A 20,648-nucleotide genomic window follows, 5' to 3' on the forward strand; every position below is an offset into this window, starting at 1 on the left:
CCATATCCGCAACTGCGAATGCATTAAATGTAACTAGAAATATTGTCAGTCATTTCGTATCGGCCTACACTCACTCATTTTTACACCGTACCATACACAGAGCATCATCAGCAAATAATTGCAGACTGCTGCCCATGCTGTCCGCCAGATCATTTATGTATGTAGGAAATAGTAGCGATCCTATCAGACTTCCCTGGGGCACTGCTGACGAAACCATTGCCTCTGAAGAACACTAGTCGTCGAAGAGAACATACTGGATTCTATTACTTAATTCTTGAGCCACTCACATATCTGGGAACCTGTTCCACACGCCCGTATCTTTGTTAAGTCTTCAGTGGGTACCTTGTCAAACGCTTTCCAGAAACGTAGAAATGTGAAATCCGCCCGTTCCCCTTCATCAGTAGTTCGCAGCAGTTAGCAATACACCCTGAGGAAGTCATCTTGCAACAGTCGCCGAAACGTCGGAATTTTATAGTTTACAATGCCTACGTTTTCATTTCGAGGAAAGGGGAAGCTGAGTGTCGCTGAGTGCTTTCTAAACCCGCGCTGCCGGCCGCTGGTGGCCGAGCGGTTCTGGCGCTACAGTCTGGAACCGCGCGACCGCTACGGTCGCGGGTTCGAATCCTGCCTCGGGCATGGATGTGTGTTGTCCTTAGGTTAGTTAGGTTTAAGTAGTTCTAAGTTCTAGGGGACTTATGACCTCAGCAGTTGAGTCCCATAATGCTCAGAGCCATTTTTTAAACCCGCGCTGATGCACGAACACAAGCTTCTCAGTCTCAAGAAATTTATTATACTCTTTTGCCATTTTTATATACAGGATTGACTTGCGCTTTTTGCCAGATGTTTTGGGACGCTGTGCTAGCTGAGAGATTCGCGATAAGTGAGAGCAATGTCAGAGGCCAATTCCATAGTGCACTCTTTGTAAAACGGAACTGGGATTCCAACCGGACCTGGCAGCTTATTTGTTTGAACTCTTTCCGTTGTTTCTCTACACCAGTGATGCTTATTAAAATGTCGTCCATACGGGAATCTGTTCGGTCGTAAACGACGGTATGTTTATGCGATTCTCTTGCGTGCAAGATTTCCTAAAGGCGATATTTAAAACTTACGCTTTCTTTTTGCTATCTTCAACTGCCACACTAGATTGATCAACGAATGACTGGATGGAACACTTAGATCCGCTTAGCCATTCTACATATAACCAGAATTATTGCGCGTTCTCGGCCAGATCTTTTGCGAGATATGACGATGGTAGTCGTTGTATGCTTCGCACATAATGTTTTCACAGACGCACCAACCTTTACTAACATTTGCCTATCGTCATTCGTGCGGTACATTTAAGACAGTGTATGCAACAGCCTTTGCTTCCTCAGCGTTTTCCGAATGTCATTGTTACACCACAGTGGGTCTTCTCCGTCCTTAATCCCCTTACTACGCATATATTTCTTCAGAGCACAATCTACAACTTGTTTAAACTTCACCCATAATTCCTCTTCTACGTCCATCATACTCAAAGTTATGCCACTTCAGTGTCTAAATGAGATGCTAACAACGGCTTATCTGCTCTTTCTAGCAGAAACACACTCCTAGCCATGTTGACTGATTTATAAAACGAGTGTTTCGTAGCCACGGTTCACGGTTGCTATGGTTGCCCCCCCCCCCCCCCCCCCTTCAAGCTGCTCCCAGTAGCGTTTGTCTTACCAGCTGGCTGCACCGCACCGTCATTTTCCCTATCAGTGGATGGGGACGCTCAGTTAAGCCTTTTTTATTTATTTTTCTCGGAAACTTGAAGTGCGGTTTGCACGCATTTCTTGTAGGAAACCTGACTGATACCGCAGCATTTTACGAGGTGCATTCAAGTTCTAAGGCCTCCGATTTTTTTTCTAATTAACTACTCACCCGAAATCGATGAAACTGGCGTTACTTCTCGACGTAATCGCCCTGCAGACGTACACAACGCTGACGCCATGATTCCATGGCAGCGGCGAAGGCTTCTTTAGGAGTCTGTTTTGACCACTGGAAAATCGCTGAGGCAATAGCAGCACGGTTGGTGAATGTGCGGCCACGGAGAGTCTTTCATTGTTGGAAAAAGCCAAAAGTCACTAGGAGCCAGGTCAGGTGAGTAGGGAGCATGAGGAATCACTTCAAAGTTGTTATCACGAAGAAACTGTTGCGTAACGTTAGCTCGATGTGCAGGTGGGTTGTCTTGGTGAAACAGCACACGCGCAGCCCTTCCCGGACGTTTTTGTTGCAGTGCAGGAAGGAATTTGTTCTTCAAAACATTTTCGTAGGATGCACCTGTTACCATAGTGCCCTTTGGAACGCAATGGGTAAGGATTACGCCCTCGCTGTCCCAGAACATGGACACCATCATTTTTTCAGCACTGGCGGTTACCCGAATTTTTTTTTGGTGGCGGTGAATCTGTGTGCTTCCATTGAGCTGACTGGCGCTTTGTTTCTGGATTGAAAAATGGCACCCACATCTCATCCATTGTCACAACCGACGAAAAGAAAGTCCCATTCATGCTGTCATTGCACATCAACATTGCTTGGCAACATGCCACACGGGCAGCCATGTGGTCGTCCGTCAGCATTCGTGGCACCCACCTGGAAGACACTTTTCGCATTTTCAGGTCGTCATGCAGGATTGTGTGCACAGAACCCACATAAATGCCAACTCTGGAGGCGATCTGTTCAACAGTCATTCGGCGATCCCCCAAAACAATTCTCTCCACTTTCTCGATCATGTCGTCAGACCGGCTTGTGCGAGCCCGAGGTTGTTTCAGTTTGTTGTCACACGATGTTCTGCCTTCATTAAACTGTCGCACCCACGAACGCACTTTCGACACATCCATAACTCCATCACCACATGTCTCCTTCAACTGTCGATGAATTTCAATTGGTTTCACACCACGCAAATTCAGAAAACGAATGATTGCACGCTTTTCAAGTAAGGAAAACGTCGCCATTTTAAGTATTTAAAACAGTTCTCATTCTCGCCGCTGGCGGAAAAATTCCATCTGCTGTACGGTGCTGCCATCTCTGGGACGTATTGACAATGAACGCGTCCTCATTTTAAAACAATGCGCATGTTTCTATCTCTCTGCAGTCCGGAGAAAGAAATCGGAGGCCTTAGAACTTGAATGCACCTCGTAGAGTATAACAAGAAGCTACGAATTTGTCTATAGTACTAACTATTAATGACATCTCCTCTACACGTTTACTTCAATTCGTAATTTTGCGACTACTTTATCCATGCAATTTGCTGAATCTGTTTAACCAGGTCGAAGAAGTCTGGAAACCAGTAATGTTCATTTCACCAACAATACAAGGGGGTGTAATCTCATAGATTTCCTTCCGTGAAAGGTGCATAAACTCTCACGAGTGAATCTAAATTTCGAGTAAGTTTTTTTGTATTCACACTTCTACGAGTTTCATATTGCGTGTAAATCTTCCTTCCATTTATACAATACACGTCCGGATTTTACAGAATGAAACTGGCTTTGCAGAAAGCTTATCTTTAAGCGTATTCTCCCTCTTTTGTTGAACCAAAAAATTTATAGTTTTTCCTTTGCCACTTATTGCTATTGGTCTACACGTTTTCTTTGGGATAGGAAGGTACTGCTTTTTTCCTCTGGAATTCAGTTAGCTTTATTGTAAATTCATTCGAACCACATTTCACAGATTAGTCAGAGTTACTTTTTTTTCTAATGTTACCGCAATTTCTAACGAAATGTCGACATCATTTGAAAGAATGTCCAAGAAATTAACTAATAAATAACACATATGAAGATCTTCAGGAGTAGATGATTTCGACTGCATACCACGTTCTTCTTATTTTCTCTTTGCAAGGTTGAAAACAGTGTGAAACTCTAGATCCTGCACAAATAGAGATGCTATTAGTAAACATGTATGAAGACATCATAAAGAAAATTGTTTTATATCTGTTTTTAACATGTAACGATGCCGCAAAGGCAACTGCTAATTATTGTGGGTATTTGCAGATTTGAGTGAAGAGTAACTGTAAGCAACTGTGTCAGTGAAACTAAAAGCGGAAACTGAAATTCGCTTTATAAATTATGATCGCGTTGTGCCGTGTTATGTTTACCAATGTGCCGTCAATGAGAGATAAGTACGTGATCTGTTGCGCATGCGTTATCGCTACAGATACGGTAAAGGTGTACATTTATCCAGCTGCAGGGCGAGCTACGAATTTGGCCATTTTCAACATTTGTTAAAAATACATGCAGTGCGCCCTGGCAGGTAAAATTTTGTCAGTGTTTCTTTTGATGTATTCTCTCCGCGTAAAAAGTTTCAGGGTAGGTTTCTACATGTCGGATTGGGCCATTCCCGTGGCGACATTAGCCCCACAACACTTTTAAATGAATTTGGACGTCCAGCACCATTCCACAAACGTTTTAAGAGGAAGTTGTGGTCAACCTGAAGGTTGCTTTGAACACTGCAGTGCTTTACTACGCATCGTGTGTGTCCTTGCTCTGGACCGACTTAGAGAGCTAGTCAGAAGGAGACCGACAGCTCAAGATGTATTCTGAAACGCTATGCCACTTGATATGGTATTATTCTCATTGTTGAAGGTGAAAGAAGCTCTAAAAAGCTGAAAATACTGGTACGACCAACGCGGGATCATACCCCAAACCTTTAGCTTTGTAGTTTGCGCTCATGGTCTGGACCTCCGTCGGCTAGCTTCTTTATCGTTATGAACAGCAATAACTTACACTGATCCATAGTGGTATATTTTTGTACAGACCATTAACAAGATTCATCAAACGGGGAAACTGCATTGAGCTGAAGCAACAAACACTAATTATATAATTCTGCATAAGAAGTAAAGAAAATACGCTGGAATACTACGATACACGTTCTTTTATTTACGCGTAATAAATAATAAATAATTGTGTTCACAGAGAGAAATAAAAGCTGTAGGCGTGAATATTTCATTAGAGATAAAGTTTGGTTTGAGTGGTGTCCTTATTGGGGTAACTATGAAGATAGAAATTTTTTGAATAATTCCCATCTCTGCTTCCTTTCTCTTTCCAGTCAGTACAGTCAATATTATCAACTGTAACGAGTCTTACTAATTCACTTGCTCGGTTTACTCAAGAGAGCTTACGATATTGCTGGATTGAAATTTTGTTAATTACAAAGAAAGTTGACAGTTATAATTTGTTCTGTGGAATATAGCTCTCAATGGCACAGCGATTGGCCGGCTGTAGTGGCCGTGCGGTTCTGGGCGCTACAGTCTGGAACCGAGCGACCGCTACGGTCGCAGGTTCGAATCCTGCCTCGGGCATGGATGTGTGTGATGTCCTTAGGTTAGTTAGGTTTAATTAGTTCTAAGTTCTAGGGGACTAATGACCTCAGCAGTTGAGTCCCATAGTGCTCAGAGCCATTTGAACCTCGCATAGTGCTCAGAGCCGTCACAGCGATTTTAGCAGCAGACTCAACGTGAGCATTACCTCATCAGGTATTCACTCAAGCAGATTTACAGTTCCACAGATAAGTCAGTGACAATAACATTCAGTATTTGAGCATCTGTTTAATTTTCGTTGTACGAAATACTGAGTCGCTGTCGTAACCTCGGGTATACAGCATACACTTTTTCCGCATAAAACATGGAAAATCGACATGTAAAATCAAATTCTAACCGCATTCCAACGTTTCCCACGCCCATTAGTGTCGCTATGTTGTATGTTTGCTGTACAGTGTCTAAACTTTTAGAAAGCATTCTTGACTGAATTACAGTGATCAGTATAAAATGTTAGAAAACCAATAGAAATAGTTACGATCACATTTCCACTTTTTTGTGTTGGTAACGGTTTCGGCCCTTTCCTCCGTCCATTTTCAGGCTTACACCGCCATTATGGCTGGAGGTGGCGGCACACGAAGAGAGATCCGTAGAAGTACGGTTGTCACTGTTTTAGTGTTTGTTTCTTCAGTTCCATGGCAGGGCCACGTTCCGCTATTAACCAGTCCATGCTTGCCTGTTAGCCTAGCAGGCAGGCAGCCGCATATAATCAGCAGAACGGGCAGGCTGTTTTACTCCCACCCAAGGCAAGCTATGTCCGGCGAAAGCAGGGCGAAGGAATCTTACTTGCCTACTTGTTGGACGCTACCCGGCGTATCAGTTTATTCTGTACGCTTTCATTGTAGTTTTATGAGTAGGGTTCGGGAGTTGACGAGAAGTCGTTTTTACCCGAGTATCACAAGACGAGGCTAAACGAAATATACATTCATTTTGGGTTATGATAGGGAAGAAAACGGATTTTTTTCCATTTTTCCTGTTCGGCGTACTTCCAGCTTATTTAAATAATTATTTATTTATTTCGATATGAACTGTTTTCTATGCAACTTGGCCCTCTTTAGATAGTACTAGCTATTCTCAATTCGAAACATCATCAGGTCACCTGTAATGTTCGCTGTGGCAAAGAGAACCTCCTTTGCATCTATGACCCTGAACATGTTTTTTATACTGCAACCCCAACTAAAATAAGGTTTTGGAAATCTAGTTTCTGTAATATTAGTGTGTTAGAGGCAAATATGACCCCAGTTGTACCAATTTTAATTAATCTCTCCAGGTTGTGTATAGCGGGTATACTGAATCCATTCTAAGTGGCCAAAATAAGTCATTCTGTATTTCCCAAATGCATTTTAGCAAACAAATTCGTTATTCATGTTATGTTAATCTAAGAAGTACATAGCTAAAAGAAGAACCTTTTCTTTCATGCTAAGCTTTCTTCGCACTACGTTGCATTCTACCAGAACGTAGTTTTTAACACCCACTGAGCCATTTTTTTTTTCCTGTTTCAATCAATTTTGCCCTAAATTTAGGAAGCCTATATACTGCTAAATGGTCTTAAGTCCTTAGTACACATTGGTATTGACAGCGGTATTAGACTGTTTGCCGATGATGCTGTAGTTTACACGAAAGTATCACACGAGAATTGTGAACAGATCAGTGAGGATTTGCAGAAAATTAATGCGTGGTGTATGTAATGACTGGCAGATGTCTCTCAATATTAGTAAGTGTAACCTACTGCGTATAACATGGCGAAAATCCCCATTAATGTAAGAGTACAATATAAATGCCCAGTCTTTGGAAGCGGTAACATCCGTCAAGTAGGTGGGTGTGACTATTCGAAATAATCTCAAATGGAATGATCAGATTGCACAAGTAACGGGCAAGGCGAACTCTAGATTGCGGTTTATTGGTGTAATCGTGCAGCGATGCGGCCCTTCAACGAAGTAAATTGCTTACAATACGTTAGTTCGTCCATTCTTAGAGTACTGTTTGTCTGTATGGGACCCTTACAAGTTGGGTCTGATTCAAGAGATTGAGAAGGTCCAAAGAAGAGCGGCAAGATTCGCGACTGTTACATTTAGCCATCGCGAGAGCGTTACAGATCTCATAGAAAGTTTGATGTGGGACACCCTTGCAGCCGGCCGCTGTGGCCAAGCGGTTCTAGGCGCTTCAGTCTAGAACCGCGCGACCGCTACGGTAGCAGGTTCGAATCCTGCCTCGGGCATGGATGTGTGTGATGTCCTTAGGTTAGTTAGGTTTAAGTAGTTCTAAGTTCTAGGGGACTGATGACCTCAGATGTCAAGTCCCATAGTGCTTAAAGCCATTTTAATCATTTTTTGATACACTAGCCGATAGACGACGCGCTAAGCGGAAGGGGCTGCTCACGAAATTCCGAAATCCGATCTTCGCCTAGGATGTAGGGCATATATTATTACCACCAACTTTCAAATTGCGCAGTGATCACCATTCAAAGATATGGGAAATCAGAGCTCGCACTGAGGCGTTCAGACAGTCGTTTTTCCCTCGCGCATGGGGGGGGGGGAGGGGAGAAGGAGGGGGATATGACTTTGGCGCGAACTGTGCTCTCCGCTGGCGCGAACTATGCCCTCCGCCACACACCGCTTGGTGACTAGCAGAGTATACAGGGTGTTAGAAAAAGGTACGGCCAAACTTTCAGGAAAAATTCCTCACACACAAAGAAAGAAAATATGTTGTGTGTCCGGAAACGCTTACTTTCCATGTTAGAGCTCATTTTATTACTTCTCTTCAAATCACATTAATCATGGAATGGAAACACACAGTAACAGAACGTACCAGCGTGACTTCAAACACTTTGTTACAGGAAATGTTCAAAATGTCCTCCGTTAGCGAGGATACGTGCATCCACCCTCCGTTGCATGGAATCCCTGATGCGCTGATGCAGCCCTGGAGAATGGCGTATTGTATCACAGCCGTCCAGAATACGAGCACGGAGAGTCTCTACATTTGGTACCGGGGTTGCGTAGACAAGAGCTTTCAAATGGCCCCCATAAATGAAAGTCAAGAGGGTTGAGGTCAGGAGAGCGTGGAGGCCACGGAATTGGTCCGCCTCTACCAATCCATCGGTCACCGAATCTGTTGTTGAGAAGCGTACGAACAAAAAAAATGGCTCTGAGCACTATGGGACTCAACTGCTGAGGTCATTAGTCCCCTAGAACTTAGAACTAGTTAAACCTAACTAACCTAAGGACATCAAAAACATCCATGCCCGAGGCAGGATTCGAACCTGCGACCGTAGCGGTCTTGCGGTTCCAGACTGCAGCGCCTTTAACCGCACGGCCACTTCGGCCGGCGCGTACGAACACTTCGACTGAAATGTGCAGGAGCTCCATCGTGCATGATCCACATGTTATGTCGTACTTGTAAAAGCACATGTTCTAGCAGCACAGGTAGAGTATCCCGTATGGGGCGGTGAATCGAGGAAGTACAGTACATACTGACGAAACTAAAATGAGCTCTAACATGGAAATTAAGCGTTTCCGGACACACCTCCACATAACATCTTTTCTTTATTTGTGTGTGAGGAATGTTTCCTGAAAGTTTGGCCGTACCTTTTTGTAACGCCCTGTATATGTAGATGTAGATTTCCACACACTTGGCGGCCAATAAGCCTTAGTCTTCTTCCATACACCTACGAAGTGAGTGCTTGTTCAATTTACGAACATGTCGTAAGATAGTCTATGTTCCCAAATAAGTGTTCAGTAACTTTTTATTCAGTTTTCATTGCGTCTCACCTGCGGGTTTATTTAAAGCTGCCTCATAAACACACAACTTTTCCCCTGCTGGGCTTGGGCTCTGTTACTTGACTGGTATACAGTCAGAGTCTTCATTTCTCCTCACTCTCGTTTAAGATTGATTTGTTCATTTTGTTGCTGCCATCTTTATGATGAATGAGCTACGGTGAAACTACCTACGCAGAAATATGCCTGGTTAGTCACGTTGGAGTGACAGCGCAACCTGTTGCCAGGTGCTGCAGACTGAACGGTTCCCGCGAAGCTTGACAGGCTTGCAGTAGCCGAAGCTGCCCTGCTTTAACCAACGTGCTTCAGTACACGTGTACTCTCGTGTCTCCTTTGCGGCAGGCCGAGCTGCTGTAACAGTTGCGGAGGAGATAGGGACAGGCAGGCAGCAAGGAAACTTCGTACGCACCTGCACCCACGAGGAACACACGGCTGACTTCCCAGAAACTGTGCTCAGTGGAAGAGCGGTCAAAATAAGCGAACGCATGTGTCGGCTAATCCGTAGATACTCCACCGTTTCTGAGAAAACGGTGCTCGATGTCTTTTGGCACACAGTGACTTTAGCCGAAGCGGTGACAGTTGTTAGCGTCGTGGTTTAAGACTTGTGCGACCCGTGTTCGAAACGCGATTATTGAGTGTATTTTATAAATATATATTTTTTCATTTGTCTACCCATGTCCTTATAACATTACTACAAAAATTCTTCATACAAAATTAAGGGCTACAAAGGCGTTATATTAACTGTGAAAGTATAACTCATTTTCATAGAAAGTATCAAACATTACGTAACGTGTGTCAGCAGTTACAATCTTTTTAATGTCTCATATTCCTATACTTCATTGTTATATAAGTTCTTATATTATTGAATTTTATTCTTCAGGAAAATTTGGTACATTGCCTTGGATGATACCGATCGCAGAGACATTGGAAACATACAAATTCCGAAAACAAGGAGCCATCAGACGAAGGCAGGTTTGCCACAACGACTTTTCTTCGCATGGATCTCTCAGGAAAGAAACATCGTTAACATTGCTGAAGATTTGACGTGTCGGCAATAATTTCGCGGCAAACCACGCGTCACAGGGATATCACAGAAAATGTTCTAAACCCGCTTATTGTTTCTGTTTCTCATTTATCTGCCCATGTCCATAGAACATGACTACTATTGAACATTCAGCAGTTGACAGAACCACGATAAGCAGGAGTAGGAAAAAGACAATTAAAATGCCTTCAATTAACCCCTGTTTCCGATTGGCTGGAACTCTCAAATGTAAATACAGTAGGCTCGCGATAGTGCGACAGTTACGAGGTTGAGATGGTTTCGGAGTATTAAAAAATGCCGGATTGCCAAAGGTAGAATTTTTAAATCTAAATTTAGTCTTCTAAGTCTAGAAAACTTGTTTTGTATAAATATTGAATATTTACTGTACATACTATAGCACGCCTACTGCTGGAATACATATTGAGCGCGCACACGCACACACATTTTACGATCACTAGGGTTATAAAAAAAAGATCTGTACGTATAAGACAAATTTATTATGTGTGTATGTATTACAAATGCACATATATAGAGATATAGTCTATACAAATAGCGTATTATCGCTTAAAAATCCGTAAAATTTTTTTTTCTTTCGTAAATAGTCCGTAATGGTTTTTGTTTTGAATGTCTTTTACGTTAAAATGTTCTCGTAATCGAGTTCCACCAACATACCAAAGGGTTTGGCAGCCGACATAACCTCATTACAAGTGATAGTGCATTTCAGTTCCGTGGTCGCCTCAATGTGGTCGTCGTCTACATGATCGATAAGGTCCTGGATTACCTCCTCTTCTGTCAGTTCATAACCAAGGTTATCTTTAACACACACCTTCTCAATTTATCGGTATCTTCTTGCGGAATGTTAATTTCATCCAAAATGTAAGCGCAGCCTTGGTAAATTCGTTATCATCTTCAGATTTGTTATCTCTGTCGTCTTTCTTTGGAAGGAGTGGGTTTTCTAGCCAAATATGTTCCCAAGATTTTATCAGAGTTAAATGCTTGACTTGACGCCACGCAAATGCTGCATTGACAATGACGTGCTTGATGTTAAATTTTTTCAAGTTTGATGTGATGTCTGCGTCGCGTTGACTGACGATCAGACGCTTTTTGTAATGTGCTTTTAATATTTCGATAACATTTTGACCCATCGACTGAATCAATGCAGTCGTATTTTCTTGGCAAATACAAAGCCTCTATGCAACAATCAGCCATCTTAACTCTCATTTCTTCCTTGTCCTGATGTCCTGGAGCATTATCTAACAACAAAAGGGCCTCCAGATTTTTTCCTCCTTAAATGTTCTTTGACTTCTTGTACAAAATATTTGGAAGACCAGTCTAAAAGAAACTTCTGTAGTAACCCACGGTCGGCTTTGGCTTTTGTACGTCACCGGAAGAGATTGGACTTACATGTTTTTTGAATGAGCGTGGGGACTTGGATTTGTCCACAGCTAAAAGTTTTCATTGGCACACACAGTTAACGTGGAAAGCTCGTTTCGAGGCTTCCTTCCTGAAACTTTTTTTTTCTTCCTTCATTACAAAAGATTTTGTTGAAAGTTGCCTCCAGCTGAAGCCTGTTTCATCGGCATTATGCAGTTGTTTCGGCGTAATGCCTAGTTCGTACACTTTGGCGTTTCAGTCCTGACTGAACTGAGAAACTGAAGTCTCGTCTGCTGATGGTTTTTCTCCGTTCATCTTCAAGAAACGAACGCGATGCCGCTTCTTAAAGTTATCAAACCAACCATCGCTGGCACGAAAATCACCTTTGTTGGTCATCTCACTATAAAAAAGCTGGGCTTTCTGTTTCAAAATATCTCCCGAATTAGGGACATGTCTGCTACTTTGTTGTTTAAACCAAACGTACAGAGCTTCCTCAACTTCAGGGTAGTCGCCCATGCGAAGGGTTTTTCTCTTAGTCATCTTTATAAACGGTAGGTCGCCCGGTATCACAAGCTTCAGGAACGGAAGTTGGAGATTCACCTCGGTCGTACCTTTCAAATAATTTCTCTTTTATCAGTAAGAGCTAATTTTTATGCTTACGTTTAGCTTTTCAACTTGGACTCGCCATCACACAACACTTGCCAACATAAAAATTGAAACAGAACGATTAATCCGTGTAGCAGAATTCAAATTCACTAATAACATGAAAAGAGCACAGTCGATAACACACATTTTATAGTGCCGTGAGGCAAGTGGCAGAGGGGAGGAGGCGCCTGTCGCAGCAAGTGTGTCCTATCCGTGTTTGGAACAGGCGCAGTTCCGATCACCGACTTACGAGACTGTCAAACGTCGGATTTTCATGAGTCTACTGTAATGTTGTGGAGCAATTTGGGGCTCACGAAATCGAGCAGTGGTCCGGCAGCCATCGTGGGGTTAAGGTGAAAAGTCGTGGCCCTCTGGGGCGGAGTTTGTAATTTAATGGGGTCATAATTTCGGAATTCTGGAGTTACTGATCCTATGTGAACAACGAGAATATTTTCCGGCTACGCAAAACCTACAAACTTTCGAAACCGCATTGCCTTGACTGGACGTCGAATTCTGCTTAAGCGGCGTCCCTTTTTTCTCCTCCAGTGTTGTTGTTGTTCAGTGAGCGTGGACCTGTTCGGTCAAAACTGGCCTCAGAGCAGAGCGTGTGACCATTAGCCAACTGGAGGTGGTGTTAGATAAAAGTGACAGACTTGGCTCTGGTTAGTTGGTACTAATAAATTTAATTTGTTTCGTACTAATATGTTTCGTGTTTCTATGTAGCTTTTCCCCTACTGAGTTGGAACAGTTTTACTTTTTTTTCAGCAGGCCGCAGTGGACGAGCGGTTCTAGGCGCTTCAGTATGGAGCCACGCGACCGCTACGGTTGCAGGTTCGAATGCTGCCTCGGGCATGGGTGTGTGTGATGTCCTCGGGTTAGTTAGGTTTAAGTAGTTCTAAGTTCTAGGGGACTGATGACCTCAGAAGTTAAGTCCCATAGTGCACACAGCCATTTGTATCAGAGAAAGTTGCTAGTAGCCAGTAACAGGTGGCGCACTGAATTGTTAGTCGTGTACATATTCCACTCCAGTGGCCAGATCTGTAAATATTTCTGAAAGTATATTTAGCTATAGGGCTTTTAATTACTGACTGTGGAATTACGAGATGTTAAACCTTGTCTCATGGGCCAAAGCGAGGCTGGCGAAACTTATTTAGAATGCGCTGATCAAAGGTAGCTAGCTACATGGTTCCAGAGATCTTTTCATGTCTTAAATATCTATGATGTACTTATGCAGACTGAAGTGACGAAAAATTTTTACAAAAACCAGGATTCGAACCTGTCTCCTCCTGACTAGGCAAATGCACTAACCACTAGTATCCAACCTAGCACAGTGACCTTGCACAATAGCACTGAATATCCTAGTGTGCCTATCTCCTCAGTCCAAATTACCCTTCACGCCTCAGCCCAGTTGTTATTGCCCCTAACTCCAACAACATTGCAGAAACTCCCCAACCATGTTGGAACAGTACCTCAGCATCAATATTTGGATTGAGGAGGGAGGCGTGCTAGGGTAGTCCGTACAGTTGTGTAAAACCACTGTGCCAGGATGGCGTAGTGGTTAACACATCTGCCTAGTATACAGGAGACTGGTTCGAATCTCGGCCTTGGTGCAAATTTTCGTTCGTCGCTTCAATCTGCGTATATACATAAACGCTATTTACAATGATTTTTAGTGTAATGTAGTGTAGTGATGCTCGCCGCATCGGTTCCCGTCAAATCACCGAAGTTAAACGCTGTCGAGCTGGACTAGCACTTGGATGGGTGACCATCCGGTCTGCCGAGCGTTGTTGGCAAGCGTGGTGCACTCAGCCCTTGTGAGGCAAACTGAAGAGCTACTTGATTGAGAAGTAGCGGCTCCGGTCTCGGAAACTGACATACGGCCGGGAGAGCGGTGTGCTGACCACATATCCGCATTCAGTGATGCCTATGGGCTGAGGATCACACGGCGGCCAGTCGGTATCATTGGGCCTTCACGGCCTCTGCGGGAGGAGTTTAAATTTAGTTTAATTTAGTAGTGTAGCGGAGGAAAGCATTAAACCAGGTCCGCCGATAAACGCTTCCAGTCAAATCTCCAGATCCGTAAGATGCAAAACTTGATTCGCACGATGAACGACACCAAGAGTACATGGATTCTGGCTGTGGCCGTGAGTGTGATTTTGTGTGATGTCGCAGAAGCTCCGAGGCACCGACGTCAGTAAATTTCAACGGTAGAGAGAAAAACTTTGTTGTTGTTTGTGGCAGGCATTTTTGGGCGAGCTGTCCGAGGTGCACATCCGTGGATTGCTAGCGGGCGTGCCGACGCTGAGCTACTCGATGGGCATCCTGCTGGTGTACGCACTGGGCGCCGGACTAGAGTGGCACGTGGTGGCGGGCACGGGGCCCGTGCTGCCGCTGCTCGCTCTCGTCGCGCTCTGCTTCATCCCCAGGAGCCCCGTCTGGCTGGTGCGCCAGGGCCGCTTCGACGACGCCAAGAAGGCGCTCGCATGGTTCCGTGGTTCCACATCGGCAACCAGCAAGCAGGTGAGTTGACACTTCCTCACATGCAAGGCAATAGGTAGCCTTGTCAGAGAGTTATATGGTCATTCAGACTTTGGTGGCCCATTTTTGACAACCTGTCTGGAGGCATTTGTTTTGGAGTTCATCAGCTGACGGCTGTCCCAGGGCTCACAGCTCTTTCATGAGTTCGTGTTTGGTGAACATGGGGCCTGTGATATTGAGGTCCTTTCTTCCTTCCCAGGCCACATTCCCTTTCCCAACCTTTTCCCACACCCTGCCATTCCTGTCCCCGATCCCTTCCCTTTGCCCCATCCCTCCCATATGTTGGTGTCTTTGATTACATTGGCCCAGCTATCCTTACGTTTTAGGTCCCACTTTGGGGTTTGACCTCCCCATCCAAATTTTATCTGTAGTGTGAGTCAACTTAGTGTCTTCAGCATATGGCCTTACCTCTCCATTTTGTACTCGATGCCATTCTCTTGTAAACCCGATATTGCTAGCTCATTAGTTAATGCGAATAGTGGGATCGTTATGTACCCTTTTGGTTGAGCCCCCTGCCAACAAAGGGATCGCACTTGTGATACCGAGCTGCTGCTTCCCTGTTATGCCTAGGAGTGGTTGTTGTCATTCTGGAGCATCGGCCAGCCCTTGCTGCGGCTGGATAGCACCCACAGGGATTGGGTGGTATCAGGGTGGACACTTTGCGTATGAACGCAAGTACATATATATTGTCTATGGATTAATATCCTTTTCTGAAGTCAATAAATATCACTGTTTGTTTGGTCTTGTGAATTCGAAGGATGACTACGAGATCAGGGTTTGTTCTACACTTGTGAACAGCTATATTAAGTCACGTATCTATGGAGTCTGAGCAGAGATACCCATGCGTGGAGTCTGGACAGAGATGGGAACCTGTGAAGTGTTCTCAACGTTAATGTTTATATTACAGTTCAGTCATTTATTCACAACGTCTACAAGCCGTCGCTCTTCCGCAACAGCCTCGGCTGTTACTTATTCAGCTGTGTGTTAGATTCCAGCTGACGCCCGTAGAGTCTGCTCAACGGTTGCACGCCCCAGGAGATGATGTCAGTGACACTGGCTCCGGCAGTTGCTTGCTGGCAAGCAGGAGGAGCCATTCCTCAGCATAGAGTGTCCTCAGCTTCAGCAGCACGCAAAAGCACCCGAGTCTAGATCAGAAACATTGCTCTCACAGGGCCCTGTTGCTGGCTTCTGTGTAGACGTTCAGTGCTGGCAGCACCCAGCGATGTGGTGTTGTTGGAAGACAGTCAGTTCCTCCATCAGTAGATGGTAGGTGGCGACCAGCATGATGTTCATCAGGGTCATCTTCAGCTAATTCATAGAATGTTCTGGAGCGTCTAGGACGTAGATTCACTACAGTATCGTAATCACGGAATCGCGAGCTATTAATGTGAATTCCATCGATCCCAATGATCAACTCATGATGAAAGCTGGAGATCTGGGGTTTTTAAAGGAAGCAAGCATGAGACTATGGTGCAAGGTTTGGTTTGTAATAACTGCATGTATCCTCCTTATTCTGCCACAGTCACTTTAACTGCTCTGTCAGTTCCTCACTATGTGCTCTTGTGAGAGGGACAGAGTTTCTTGCAGAATGTCCTATGAGCTAACGAAAATACAGGGTGGTCCAAAAGTTCGGAAACATCCTCATAAAATTCAAATGGAGTAGCAAACAAGGAAACAGAGTCCCTACACACGATGAACGGGAAGGGGGAAACTTTATAGGTTATGCCACCCACATGGCGGCCATCTTAAAAGCCGCCATCTTGGATTCAACTCCAAAATTTCAAACGGGAATGTGGTCATGTGACATATCAAACAGATAGAGAATTTCACCAGAAAACTAATGCCGTTGTGATTTTAAACATAGCTTGATTCATTCTCGGGTTATAGCCAGTTACATGTGACAGCGGTGGGACGCTCAGCAGCATGTGTGTTATATGCCGAAGAGACATTGCGCCGATGTTACACAGTCCCGATAGACCACCAATAGTCATAGGAATGGCTCGATATGTTGTCCATCATGTTGGATTGTTAATGCTATCCTCTGAACCCAGTCCTGATGAACTTCGACCAACACATCTGTCTGAATTTGACCACACGCGTCAACAAAGCGCTGCTTTAGATGATGCAAATCCCGTATTTTCACATAATAAACCAGTGTTTTGACATGACCCCAAAGATAAAAATTCGAAGGAGTCAAATCTGGTGAACGTGGTGGCCACTCCCCAGCACCCATACTACCAATCCACTTTTGAGGGACCTGCACATCCAGGTATGCTCGCACATTGTGCCCATAATGTGGTGGGGCTCCATCATGCTGGAAGAATTCCGGAAATCTCCCGTCCTCCGTTACCAACGAGGGAAACACTTATTCATCCAATAATCTCAGATAACCATTGGCTGTTAACGTACTATCAATAAAAAAATGTCCAGCGACTTTGGTACCCTACACACCACACCAGACCATCACTTTTTGTGAGTCGACCGTTTTGGAAGCATCAATCCAGTGCGGATTTTCGTCGGACCAGTGTCTATGATTCTGCTTGTTCACTTCACCATTGACAAAGAAATTGGCTTAATCACTGAACAGCACCTGATAGGGAAACGTGGGTTTATCTGCAGCTGCTGTGTCACCCATTCTGCGAACTGTACCGACGGTCTGGGTCATCCTCGTTCTGGTGTTGGAGCAGCTGAATTTTGTACGATTGCCATTAGTGCAACGATAAAATTCGCAGTACGGAGGTACGGCTAACACCACATTCTTGTGACAGGCGACGAGTACTCCATTGCGGACTCTTGCTAAATGATGCCAACACGCTCACTGCTGTTGCTTCATCGGTGGCGGATTTTGGCCTTCCAGCCTCAGGTTTATCTACAACAGAACCTGTTGCTCGGAATTTGGCCAAAAGCTTGGCAAGTGCGCTGTGAGTGATGGGCTGTCTGGCTGGGTGACGAATGTTGGAATCCTCAGCAATGACCCGTGTGCTTCTTTCTCCTGATATCAAGATGATTTCAATGCGTCCTTCATGTGTTAAGGACATTTTGTAACCTGGAAATAGGAAAACAATGATGAAAACGTTAGCATGAGTAAATGATACCTAACAGTTACACACATGTAACATATCAGGCATGGGATACTCACTCTGCACCGTTCCAGACTCCATTTTATGACTTCTCAGTACGTAATACTCACGCTGCCGAGCGTCCCACTGCTGCCACATGTAACTGATTATAACCCGAGAATGAATAAACCTATGTTTAAAATAACATCGGCATTGTTTTTCTGGTGAAATTCTCTATCTGTTTGATATGTCACATGGCCACATTCCCATTTGAAATTTTGGAGTTGAATCCAAGATGGTGGTTTTCAAGATGGCCGCCATGTTGGTGGCATAGCCTATAAAGATTCCCCCTTCCCGATCCTCGTGTAGGGACTCTGTTTCCTTGTCTGCTACTCCATTTGGATTTTATGAGGGTGTTTCCGGACTTTCGGACCACCCTGTACATGTCTCGCTTCCTTCAGTTTTCTGTCGCTCTCGCTTCTGCTGCATGTGCATGTTCACTCAGCATACAGTGTCGTTATGTGTCTACGACATGACCCACTTGCAACTTACTTGTTTACTTCCTGCTTCCGCCTCTGCCTCTGGTGTGACTTGATTTCTAATTTCTACCCGTCACTATTCTGTACTGTAACATATCACACGATGTGATTGCAGGTGGCTCGCGAGCTGACGGAGCTGATCGAGCGGGCGCGGTCGGACGACGAGCAGCGGGCCTCACAGACCAAGGGCGGCTGCTGCAAGGTGTTCGTAATGCCCCAGGTTTACAAGCCCTTACTCATCGTCAACCTGCTGAATATCATGCAGATCGTATCGGGCACGTTCCTCGTCATCTTCTACGGCGTCGACATCGTGGTCAAGTCGGCGAGCTCGACGGGCAGCCAGATCAAGGGCGAGACGTTCTCGGTGGTGGTGGCGGTGGTGCGCATGGTCTTCTGCGCGGTGGGCTGCTGCCTGCTCATATGGTGGACGCGCCGGCGGATGGCCATGGTGTCGGGCGCGCTGTCGTCGCTCGCCGCCCTCGCGCTGGGCGTCGTCTGCCTGCTGAAGGAAAACCGGCCCGCCTCCGAGCCTGTGCCGGCGTCCGAGCCGATGGTGATCGCGGCGCTACTGCTGCTCTACGTGGCCACCAACACTGCCGGCTTCTTCTTGCTGCCCGTGATCGCCATCGGAGAGCTGCTGCCGGCGCGCGTCCGCGGCGTCGCTGGCGGCTACACCTTCTTCATCTTCAACTCGGGCCTCTTCGTCGCCACCAAAGTCTTCCCCTTCTTAACCGACGTCATCGGCATCGCCGGGATCTTCATGGCCTTCGGCATGGCCAGCCTCCTCGGCACCCTCCTCGTGTACCTGATACTGCCGGAGACGAAAGGCCGCACCCTCAACGAGGTGGAGGACTACTTCGCAGGGGACAACTTCCTCTGGATCACGAGGCACAAGTACCAGTCGGTGACACCAAGCAGTCCCCTACCTAAGGCCTAAAACGCTCGTACCCGGTTACCAGCATCTCACCAGAAGCGCGCCTGGACAGTGTTTGGTGAATGGTGATATTTTATTCGTGATTCCTCCTCCTCCTCCTCCTCCTCCTCCTCCTCCTCAAAGGAATAGACTGGGAAACTGATCTCGTAAAAGCCTGTGAACATCGTTAGCGTCCTTAAAACTATGTAACATATGTGAAACAATCTCGCTAGCGGGTTCTCATAGCGGACAGTGTTAATATTTTTTTTTTCCCTTTCTAGGTGTTAAACGTGTTAAAGTATTAAGAGGAGATATGCAAAAGACTTGTAAAGAATTAAGTTGTAAATAAAGAAAATTCTGTATTACAATGGGATCAATATTTAACCTCATTTGAAAAACAAAATATTAGTAAATTTTCTTTCTTCTGTTGTCCAACCATTATGCTATTGCGTTTCACGAAAGGTTTCTAGGACCATTCATTCCACTGATTGCTGGAAGTACACACATTGCAGGTTTTAGGTTATTGACAAAGACGACCGAATGAGCGGCGTTATAGATGAAATACCTGAAGTTTTATTTTTTTAAGATAATACTACACTCCTGGAAATGGAAAAAAGAACACATTGACACCGGTGTGTCAGACCCACCATACTTGCTCCGGACACTGCGAGAGGGCTGTACAAGCAATGATCACACGCACGGCACAGCGGACACACCAGGAACCGCGGTGTTGGCCGTCGAATGGCGCTAGCTGCGCAGCATTTGCGCACCGCCGCCGTCAGTGTCAGCCAGTTTGCCGTGGCATACGGAGCTCCATCGCAGTCTTTAACACTGGTAGCATGCCGCGACAGCGTGGACGTGAACCGTATGTGCAGTTGACGGACTTTGAGCGAGGGCGTATAGTGGGCATGCGGGAGGCCGGGTGGACGTACCGCCGAATTGCTCAACACGTGGGGCGTGAGGTCTCCACAGTACATCGATGTTGTCGCCAGTGGTCGGCGGAAGGTGCACGTGCCCGTCGACCTGGGACCGGACCGCAGCGACGCACGGATGCACGCCAAGACCGTAGGATCCTACGCAGTGCCGTAGGGGACCGCACCGCCACTTCCCAGCAAATTAGGGACACTGTTGCTCCTGGGGTATCGGCGAGGACCATTCGCAACCGTCTCCATGAAGCTGGGCTACGGTCCCGCACACCGTTAGGCCGTCTTCCGCTCACGCCCCAACATCGTGCAGTCCGCCTCCAGTGGTGTCGCGACAGGCGTGAATGGAGGGACGAATGGAGACGTGTCGTCTTCAGCGATGAGAGTCGCTTCTGCCTTGGTGCCAATGATGGTCGTATGCGTGTTTGGCGCCGTGCAAGTGAGCGCCACAATCAGGACTGCATACGACCGAGGCACACAGGGCCAACACCCGGCATCATGGTGTGGGGAGCGATC

General features: G+C 45.6%; 1 protein-coding gene across 1 annotated transcript in view; it reads left to right on the top strand.

Moving 5' to 3' along the window:
• Positions 1 to 19,577, top strand: part of LOC126251965 (facilitated trehalose transporter Tret1-like) — a 93,945-nt gene extending 74,368 nt beyond the window's left edge. The window contains exons 4-5 of the mRNA XM_049952729.1: positions 14,402 to 14,680; positions 18,412 to 19,577. Of these exons, the coding sequence (XP_049808686.1) occupies positions 14,402 to 14,680; positions 18,412 to 19,233 (1,101 nt within the window). The 3' untranslated portion in view covers positions 19,234 to 19,577. The remainder of the gene's footprint in view (positions 1 to 14,401; positions 14,681 to 18,411) is intronic.
• The last annotated feature ends 1,071 nt before the right edge of the window (positions 19,578 to 20,648 follow it).

Source organism: Schistocerca nitens, chromosome 4 (assembly GCF_023898315.1).
Source record: "Schistocerca nitens isolate TAMUIC-IGC-003100 chromosome 4, iqSchNite1.1, whole genome shotgun sequence".
NCBI lineage: Eukaryota > Metazoa > Arthropoda > Insecta > Orthoptera > Acrididae > Schistocerca > Schistocerca nitens.